General features: G+C 48.9%; 1 protein-coding gene across 1 annotated transcript; it reads left to right on the top strand.

The window, feature by feature from the left end:
• Positions 1-8517: 8517 nt before the first annotated feature.
• On the top strand, positions 8518-9212 carry GPC3 (glypican 3; the record flags this gene model as incomplete). Its single annotated transcript, XM_010133988.1, has 1 exon — positions 8518-9212. A coding segment is annotated over one exon (695 nt), but the record flags the coding sequence as incomplete, so codon positions are not given.
• Positions 9213-10453: the final 1241 nt, after the last annotated feature.

Raw genomic sequence — 10453 nt, 5'->3', positions numbered from 1 at the left:
CCTGAAACTGGTGTCCAGTGACAGAGAGGAGCCTGGACTTGACCCCAACCCTTACGTGGGCTTCATCCCCAGGATGGGAGCATTGGGGTGCACAGGGAGAGGTTTATTTTTCTCTGGTCTGACAGGTTACCAGTGCAGCAGAGCTGCCTTTTTGCTGCAAAGCCTCTAACTTCCCTCTGTCTCTGCTCTGCCTGCTTGTGCTCCCAGGGCTCAGTTGGAGCCTGCTTCTCCAGGTCCTTATTGCTCCCATTCCCCTTAGTTTTGATAAAGAATCATGTTCATCCACCACTCGTGCCAGCTCTGACTGTTTGCATTTTTAACTTTGTCTTTATTAAATTTTCAGGAATCTCTTAGCATTCACACATCTGTCATGGCACGAAGCGGAGTATTTCTTGATGCTCGGCTAAACAAATTATACAATAGATGTGCAACCCATATTTAATCAAAAGTGCTAGGTCCACGTGTTCAAGTCAAAGTTCTAGAAGAGATTTTTACTGCAGAGTCGTTCTTGACAGGTGTTTCCTGGGAGATTTTTTTGGTTGTTTTTTTTAAAATACCACCTATGTTGAATTGAGTACTCCTGAGGGTCTCCAAGGATCTCTCAAGGCATCCTGGTGCTCCTCAGAAGAAAAGCTGCTTTCCTGCGGTCCTTTCCAGCATCCCTAACCCTGGCTTTTGCTGTCATGAGATGCAGATGCAGGCACAGGGTTTGGAGCACTGCACTGAACTCCCTCCGGGCAGAATCTGGTCCAGGCGAGGGGCTGGTCGGAGCCTGCGAGCGGTGGGCATCAGCATTTCTTGTCTCCTCGCTTCTGGGCTTGCAGCAGCTTGTGTTGGTGGGCTGCGCTGTCTGCGCTAACAAAGTCTTTGTGCGCAGGATATGAATAATAAATGGGTGAACCACAGTGTGACTAATTGCCTGACAGTCGGACTGTTACCCAGAGCATAATAGGACTGTGCTTTCAGGGCGTTTTGAGTGAGAATAGTGAGATGCCAGCGCACAGAAACTTCAGGGGGTGTATTTCAGAATGCCCAGGGCACGAGAGAAGCTGAACAATTGGAAGTAAATGGCTTTGGTGCTCGGCATTTTGATAAGCACAGATACTGAGAGGATGCTTTCCTGACAGGAGCATGACGATTCGGCTTTGGCAGCACCGGCTTTCGAAACTTCGAACTTGGCTCCCACAGGAGTGAGGTGGTGGGCACGAAGCTGGAAGGAGTCCCCATTCATCTGGAGACTGACTGAGACCTTTCTCCTCTTGGTCTGGTGGTGATGAAACAAAGGCAGAAAGTGAAAACCTTGATGGCTTAAAATTTAGAAGACAAAGTAACTGAATTGTTCTAATCTTTATTACTAATGCTTCAAAGCTAATCTCATAAGCTTGGGAGCTCCAGCCCATAATTTTTATGGTGACAATATTGTAAAAGTAATCCAAAAGGCTGTGTCACAGTTTGAAAAAAAGCATTTCCTAATCTCTCAACCCAAATGTGCTCGGGGAAACAAACCCTCTAAGAGCAGCAGTGGCACCATCTGATGGGTTTTGTAATGCTACAGACAAAAGTAATTATGCTGCTCAGAAGAGCTTTTTGTCTGCAGATAATGTTGTTAAAAACTTGCAGTGGAGTGTAAATCATAACGGAACAAATCTGGAGTCTGCCCTTATTGCTGCCAGGGGAAAATCTCTTGGATTTTGTTTCCTTTCTGCTCAATATATCGCAAACCTTTCCCAAGTTTGTAAATAAATATTACCTGCTGTTTGAAAAATGACTTGCGGCTCATTTGGCCAGCAGTGCCTGTGGCAGCCAGGCCGTTATTGCAAACAGTTGTTCCTCTCTTGGTGAGCTCTTTTGTGTGTCTTTCAGGAATACAGGCTGCTGCAATGAGTCTGAAGTTGTCTGATTCATTTGAGATATTAAAGACATTTTTTCTTCTTTAGAGCTCACTCACGTGTAGATGCCTGTGGCTTCTTTCGCAGCTTCCCAGCCGTAGCGCAGCAACTGCCCTGTCAGAAAATATTTTGTTGGGCTTACAAAACCCAGAACTCTCAGCATTTCCTTGATGAACATTTGAATGCCCATCCATGAACATTGGTGGGTTTTTTTGAGGGGCCGAGCATTTTTGGTTTTCAGGTGCATGGGACTTTTAAAGGTTTGGAAACATTGTGCCTGAAGAAGATGCAGTGATTGCGTGAGGCCCAATTAATTAACTGACTAATTTTCCGCCACCCTGCCTGGTGACCCATGTTTTTGCTTCAGGATGGAAACAATTCTTGTGGGCTGAGGGATTCCAGTGCCTCGTTCTCTCCTGACGTGATTAGTGTCCTGAGGAATGAAGGGAAAGGGATTTGCATCAGTAGGTCATTCCACAGGTGGTAAATGAGGTTTTACCATCGGCAGGGAAGTGCCAGAGAGCAGAAGGAGCTGGGACAGCTCGGCAGGTGAAGTCTGGCCAGGGAATCTCTGGCTTCTATGCTTATTGCTGTGCCTTACACAGAGTTTGGTATCAGGTCCTGTAAGCAGGGACCCTCTGGGGAAGGGGTCTGGGGAGCAAACCCAGAGCACGAGGAGAGCCATTGGAACCCGAAAGAAGGGGCTTCAGCAAAGCCACTGAACTTCAGGATCTGGTTCACTTGCTGCCCTGGGAAAGACGTGTCCATAGATGAGATTTAGCGAGGGAGAAGGGGCACATTCACACCTAAAAGGCATTTAAAGTGAATTTTGGCATGTAGAGCTAGTAAGATTTGAAAACGGTCCCTCACGCAGGATGTGGAAGTGCTGCCTGCAGCATTGCAGCCTGCAGCCCCGTGCGATTCCAAGCAGCAGCATCCTGGGAAAAGTGCGGTGAATCACGAGATGCATCATCATCTGCAGAGAGAGAAATTCAGCTGGGTGCCAGTGACTCGTGTTGGCCTCAAGGGAGGTTTTTGCTGCACAGAAATCGGTTTCTTGTTTGTTTGTTTTGCAGTTTGGGCTAATTTGTGCGGATTCCACCAGTGCGGATTTCCACTGCTGCGAAGTCCTGGAGGAGATGGCCCTGAAGCTTTTATGGGGAGATAGCAATATGATGGTGACACCATGACCTTGTCTAGGTGTCTGCCTTGCCTATCTGCCTCCCCCAAAGTAAAAAAGAGCCTTGTCTTTACTAGCTCTTGGTGGTGGAGTAAGAAACACGTTGTAGTTCCTCCACTGTGAAGATGTATCTTTATGTAGTCAAGGTAAGGTTTGAAATTGCCCAGTTTTAAGAAAAGAAACTTCTGCAAAGGTGCACATGGGCCCTTCATGATTGCATGGTTTGTGTGCCCAGATGGCAAGAAATAGTAAAATCAAGGTTGTAGGTGCAGTTTTAACCCCTTGGTGTCCACGTGCTGAGGGATGCGTGAGTCACATAACCCTGCACCTCCACCCCACTTTGTCCCCTTTCAAGGTGCGCTGTGGAAGGTGCTGCTGATGCAGCAAGTTGTGCTGTGTAGGTCTGTTGTCTTTGGTGTGCTTTGCCAAAGAGGACTTGTGTGCATGGTGTGATGCATGGAGAAGGGTAGCTGTCCGTGTGGGAAGCTTGTGTTTGCAGCAAAACCAGAGAGGCACAGTAATGGAGAGGCAAGCATGAAGCCCAGGGCGTGTTGTGGTGTCTGACTGCTGTGAGGGATCCTGCTTTCCCCTCTGCCTCTACCTTTTCCCCATGGCCACAGTGGAGTGTGGAGGTGGCTGCAGGCACGGTTGCTGTGGGGCTGGTTTTTGGTAAGCTGGTGTGGGGGGCAGAGGTTCCTTGCAGCACCTTTCCAAACAGCTTCAGTTGCTTGTGAAGATGCACTCATCGAGCTCAGACCTGGGGAGGCGGGGCTGGCGCTGGCTGCTCTCTGTGGCTGCTCTGGCTCTGCAGCCGCAGTCAGAGTTCGACTCGCCTCTCCCGAGAGGTAACGTGCCGGAATGGCTCACTGGAGTTGCTAGTGCCAGCTCCTTGTGGTTCAGGCAACTGCATCACATAATCTCTTAAATAAACTCACCAAGCCCCAGACTTGGCTGGAGCCTCCTGCAGCCTTGGGGAGCTGGCAGGTTAATCTGGAGCTCCTCCGGCACCGGCATTGGCCCCTTTGAAGTAGCTGCAGCTCAGGAGTGAACACGCCTTCTCAGGAAAGTTGGTGTTTTCGCAGAGCAGCAGACTCTCATTATCTAAGCTGAGAATGCTGTGATTTCCTTCTCCTGCCAGTAATCCCCACTCAGGGCACTGTTATGCTCTTTTACAATTTATTTTCTTTTCTCTAATTGCCAGTTTGCAGTGGCCGTGCAGCTCTCCCCGGGCTGTGTTCTGGGGAGCTTTTGAACTTTGAAAGCAGCTTAGTTCTTCCCTCCTGGCTGCGGGAACAGGGCAGCAATTCCTCTCCAGGTGCTTCAGCGAAAGTCCTGCTGGAAAAATAATAGCTTATGCTTTTCAACTTGTGCCTGATAACCGTGGTCTAGGGTAGAGGTTCAGCTGCTTCATGCACAGGGCCTCTGGGAGCCCTCATAAACTGCCCCTGACAGAGGTAGCAGTCAGCAGACGTACAGTACCAGCACACCAGGTACGATTCTTTGCTGGCGATGGTGCTCTGGCTTCAGACCTGCCTATAGTCCCTTTGTTTCACCCACCCATCCTGAGGTAGAGTGCTGTGGTGCTATTGGGTGTTAAACTGCTCCCAGTGTGGGCTGAAATGACTTTGGAGTACAATTTGTACGTACGTTCAGCTCCTTTAGGCATCCGTGGATGAAATGTGCTTAAGCGCTACCCGAGGAAGACTGACTTTCTGGCATAGAATCACAGAATTGTTTAGGTTGGAAGAGCCCTTTAAGAGCAGCGAGTCCAACTGTTAACCCAGCACTGCCTGGTCACCGCGAAACCCCGTCCTTTAGCACGACATCTGCACGTCTTTTAAATCCCTCCAGGCATGGCGACTCCACCCTGCCCTGGGCAGCCTGTTCCAGGGCTTGACAACACTTTCGGTGAAGAATTTTTTCCTCGTATCAAATCTAAACCTCCCCGGTGCAACTTGAGGATGTCTCCTCTCATCCTATTGCTTGTTACTTGGGAGAAGAGACTGACCTCCACCTCGTTACAACCTCCTTTCGCATAGTTGTAGAGAGTGATAAGGTCTCCCCTCAGCCTCCTTTTCTGCAGGCTGAACAACCCCAGTTTTCTCAGCAACTTCTCATAGGACTTGTGCTCTGGACCCTCCACCAGCCTCATTGCCCTCCTCTGGACATGCTCCAGGACCTCAATGTCCTTCTGGTAGTGAGGGACCCAAAACTAAACAAAACATGAGCATGGTGGCCCACAGCAGTTTCGGTGTCTTCTCCTGGAGCCAGACTCGAGGATCAGGGCTCTTTAGATTTTAGTACGTGCAAAAGTTGTGGGTTTGTTTTTTTTTTTTTTCCGGTTTGTTTGTTTTCCAGCTAATCACACAAGTAGGTATTTTAAAAGCAGATAAATAAGCATGTGGCATTGTCGAGTTCTGCTGTGTGTGCACAGCTATGGTGGTGGAGATGGTAAAAGGTGAGCTCTGCACTGTTGTGCGGTACCTTTGCCTGCTGAAAATCGGGGGCAAGTCTGATGCTACGCTTTATCAGTGCTCCTAAGGTATTTACTCTGCTTCAGTTAAACCTGCAAACCAGCTGCCTTGAATTGCAGCTTTTGAAAATATCCCTGAAATAGGAAAAAAAAATATAGAAGGAAGAGAAGATTCGCTTGTCTCCCAGCAATAGGAGTTCCAGTCGTGCCCTGTTCTGAGCAGGGCAGGCAGAAACGGCAGCAAATCCAGACTGTGGGATTTAGGGGGCATCAGAAGCCCGCTGTTTCTGCAACGTGGTGTCACCTCTGCTGCCCGGTGAGGCTCACTCGTGGGAGCGCAGGGGACTGACCCGCCAAGTTTCCTCCTCTTTGAGGTGTTCCGAGTCTGGCTGCAGGTCACTTCTGCTGCTGGCAGCTGGGGCGTTAATATTCTTGCAGCCAGCCCTTTGTGAGGAATATTTCAACTACTAGGGGAGTTGGGTGTGAGAGGTTTGGGATGTTTAAGACTTTTTTTACAAACTTTTGTTATTTCTTGCATCTATTAATAGGGCAGCAGGAGGCTCCATGTGCTTTTATGGTCCCTGTTGTGCTCTCATATATAATGGATATATGCAGAAGCTCCAAGGCATATAAAATAGACACTCCTAGCCAGTTATTATGATAAAAATTATGCGCATGTCATGACCTTTAAAGCAGTGGGACTGTGTGTGCATGCTCTTCTGATACGCCACTGTTTTCGATTCCTTTCTGAAGCATGTCTCGCTGTAGGAGGTTTGCATAGGAGCTTGGAATATTTTTCTAATCAGCAAAGAGTCTCTTGGCTCTGATGATAACTTGCAAAGCACAGAGGAGCGAGAAAAGGGAAGAGGGATGACTTTTTCTAAGGGAACTAACAGAGAAGAGGTTAAAGGCGAATGGTGAGGCTCAGCATGAAAATCCTGGCGCCGTCTGCAGTGCTGTCAAAAAACCCACCAGTCCAAAAAGTTCTTTATGCTCTTTGAGGCAAAAGCTATTCTGGTGCTCTTGAGGATAAAGAAGGAAAAAAAAGTTTTGTTATCGATGTGCCCTATTTAAAGAGACTTTTTTTTGTTGTTTTAAAACTTTTAATAACAGGGCAACCAGAATTTGCTCTGCTCGCGTAGCCCGCGTGTTTACCCCGCTCTGTCAGACACGCCGTTGTGCCTGCAGAGCTCTGCAATGCTCTGTCAGGGCGTGCGGAGCGAGATGCCTGCTGTCGTGGCGAAGGAGGCATGGAGAAGAGGGGCTCTGTGTCCTTGCACCGCGGCGTTCCTCAGCCTGTGGTGTGAGGAAGGATCGCTGTCGTCTGGGAACGCAGATGGTTGCTCTGGGCTTGCTGGGGCAGTCCCGGTGCCTGTGTCAGGAGCTGTGGACAAAACGCGTCAGTGGCGCGCCAGGAGGTGTGCAAGCACCAGATGGGATGGAGACACTGTCTGTAAAGTATATTGATAATTTCTGCTTTGGTTGCTGCTACAGCAGAGCTTTCTGCATTCTGGTGTGGCAGGCAGCAAACAGCACTGGGTGCCTGTCCCGCCAGGCATGCCCGCGTAGGGTGCTCCTGGGAAGGAGGAGTTGGAAGTCCTAGAGATGCGACGGTCTCCAAAGCTTCTGAGTAATGCGAGGGGTTGTGCAGGGCGAGCAGCAGGACCCGGCATTGCCTGTGATAGCGTTGATAGCAAACCCCCATGGAGACGTGTCAGGCCATGCTCAGCTGCATCCCAGCCTTAACAAATGGGAAAAGTAACACTTACGGTTTTAAAAATTAAACATTCCCTTTAATTATTGAACACGAATAATCTTCATGCAAATTGAGCCTGGGTGTGTGTTTCCAGAGTGACACAACTGAGAGTGGTTACATCGCGGGGTGCCACTGACCTGTGAACTGAGAGGCTGTTCATTATTTTAGCATTTTATGAATCGTACCCTGGAGAGCGGGACACAGGCTGGTAGAGAGACTTGGCCAAAGAACAAGACTCTGGTTTGCACTGGTGGCCTCCCCTTCTAATGTTTTAACTTGCAAACAGGGGTGGGGGTGGTGTAGGTAGGTGTGTTGTCTTTACGTACACATACCCATACATGGGTGTGGGTGTTTTGGAAGCCTCCTGGTGAGGGGGGCTGTAATTAAGGGAATAACCATGAAATGACTGTGCTGCTGGAGGCTCTCCTGCCTGCCCCGCATGGAGGAGAGGTGGGCAGAACATCCTCGAATCTTTGAAGGTGGAGAGAGGAAAAGTGCCCCCTGGCTTTTCCTAGCAAATTGATGGTCTCCATGTAAAATTTGAACTTCCCTGGGCAGTTTGGTACAACCTGAGGTGTATGAGAGGGGTCCTGGCTGGATACAGGTGGACACTGCACCGCTGGCTCCCAGCATTGCTTTGGACCACGGAGCAGCTTGTGTCCAGGGCAGGTGAAACGTTGGATCTGCAGCTGAGGCGAGCCCAGTACATTTGGGAAAGCTACAGCAGTGCAGGGTGGGTGCTGGGGGTCGAGTCCGAGTATCCTGTGTGATTAAGCTCCCATAAATGTTTTCCTTCTCATAATGGAATGTCAGCATGTACTGTTTCCTGATTTTAAACACAGTTTGTCAGACATTTATCTCTGTCTTAAATTAAGTCTCGAGATAGAATTCCTGTTAATTTCAAATCAATATGAAAGGGGGAGAGAAAGAAATTGCAGTCCAGCCCTTTTCTTGAATCAATATTTTCCTTGAAAGCTGAAATGTTAACTAGATCATAGGTTTTTTTCCATTTTGAAATGTAGCTTGTGTTTAAAGAATGTATTTCCCCTGAAAACTGCTGATGCTGGCGCGATTTGCAGCAGGCACGGCTGTCCGCGGGCATTTGACCCAAAGCGGGCAGGGTGGGACCGGCCTTGGCAGCGGTGATGCAGTATAAAGGTATCCTCCCTGCTTCTGAGCTCAGCGTCTCTTAGTAATGTTTTTTCATTCTCTTTTGCAGAAGCCTTTGAAATTGTAGTGCGGCATGCAAGAAACTTCACCAACAGCATGTTTAGGACCCACTACCAGAGCATGGGGCCCAGAGCTCTTAAGTTTGTTGGAGAACTTTTTACTGACGTCTCACTGTACATATTGGGCTCTGACATCAGTGTTAATGACATGATAAATGAATTTTTTGACAGTTTATTCCCTTTGGTTTACTCTCACTTGATTAATCCCGGCTTCCCCGATCCCTCTGTGGAAATGACCGAATGCCTGCGGGCAGCCAGGAGAGACCTCAAAGTCTTTGGTAACTACCCGAAGACGATGATGACACAGGTGTCCAAGTCCCTGCAGGCCACACGAGTCTTTCTGCAGGCGCTCAACCTGGGGATCGAGGTGATAAACACTACTGACCACTTAAAATTCAGCAAGGACTGTGGACGAGCCCTGCTGAAGATGTGGTACTGCTCGCACTGCCAAGGGCTCCTCCTGGCCAAGCCCTGTGCCGGCTACTGCAGCGTGGTGACGCAGGGATGCTTGGCGGGTGTCGTGGAGATCGACAAACACTGGCGAGAGTACATCGGGTCTCTGGAGGGGCTGACAAAAGGCATGCATGGCATCTACGACATGGAGCACGTCCTCCTCAGTCTCTTCTCTTTGGTGCGGGATGCGATCGTCTATGTGCAGAAGAATGAAGGAAAGCTCTCAACAACCGTGAGTAGTTTCCTGCAGTTCCCCTGTCTCGCTGCCACAGCAGTGCTCAGTTGCGTACCACGACCTCTACGTGTTGAAACCAACCTCTTACTCTAACTTACAACCAACCCTTTACTCCAACCAACAACCCCCAAATGCTGCAATCACCAGTTCCTGTTTCTCCCCACCCCCCTCACCAAATCCTCCGATTTTTAAAAAACTTTTGGTAGCATTTGAAGCTGGTGTCTGTGGGGCCTGACCTCCAGTTAAGGGCTTTGCCTCTTTTCAGCTTGGTCAGAGCTGAAGGGTCTGGAGTCATCCTGCTGTCAGCCTTGTAGCTGGGAGCTGAGATGTCCCAGCATCTTCTGTACTCCCTGGGTGCTGTGTTTGCCTTGGATAGCTCTGGAAGGCTGGTCCTGCTCTCCAGGTGGCCCCTGCCTCCTTCAACATCGTTAAAACATACCTCCAGGTAGATGCCAAGTGGAGGCATGTACTGTGGCATCCCCTACTTTTTGATTTACTAAAGGGTTTCCCTCGTTTGGTAACTCATTCCAGTTTTGGGCCACATTTAATCCCAAGGATGAGGTTATTTCTACTTATTAGGAGTGACCTGACTTTTTGGAAACACATCGTGTGAATTTCTGAGCCTCTCAAGAAACTGGGGCTTTCTTGTTCAGAAAATCCTACTGCTCTGTTTGAAAGCCAAGGACAAATAGATTGTGGTAATAGAATGCTTCTGCAGAGGAGATTTTTCTTGAGACGCAATTGAACTGCTCTGCGCAGGTAGGGGAGAGCTGGGGATGGGGGCAGAGGTGCGGGAATGTTGTTACAGTTTGCTTAAAGCCAGTGGTGATTAAAATCTACCCCCGTTTCCCTGTTAGCTGCTTGTTCCTGTCGTTCTCTTTTCAGAAGAACTGTGGTTATGTAGGTCACTGTAGTACTTGCACTGTAAGTAACTCTTATCTTTCTTGGGGACCGTGGAAATGTATCGGCTTATGGATTGTGAGCTACGTGGCATTCAGCCAGCAGCACTCTTCTGTGCTGTTTTTTGTGACATCTTTGCTCGGTGATTGCCAGAGACATGCCACCACACGTATGCAGGCTGTGAAATAACACGGTGTCATTTGGGCAGTTTCACACCCCCGGGTAGTTTGACATGCGTGGTGTAAGCTCTCTTCATGGCTTAGATGGGATGTAGGGACCACACCTCCAGTAAGCTGGGTGACCCTTGTGTAATCATAGAATCATCTGGTTGGAAGAGA

Source organism: Buceros rhinoceros, unplaced genomic scaffold, assembly GCF_000710305.1.
Source record: "Buceros rhinoceros silvestris isolate BGI_N320 unplaced genomic scaffold, ASM71030v1 scaffold1054, whole genome shotgun sequence".
In the NCBI taxonomy this organism is placed as follows: domain Eukaryota; kingdom Metazoa; phylum Chordata; class Aves; order Bucerotiformes; family Bucerotidae; genus Buceros; species Buceros rhinoceros.
The sequence above is the reverse complement of the archived record's forward strand: the minus strand, read 5'-3'. Positions and strand labels throughout refer to the sequence as shown.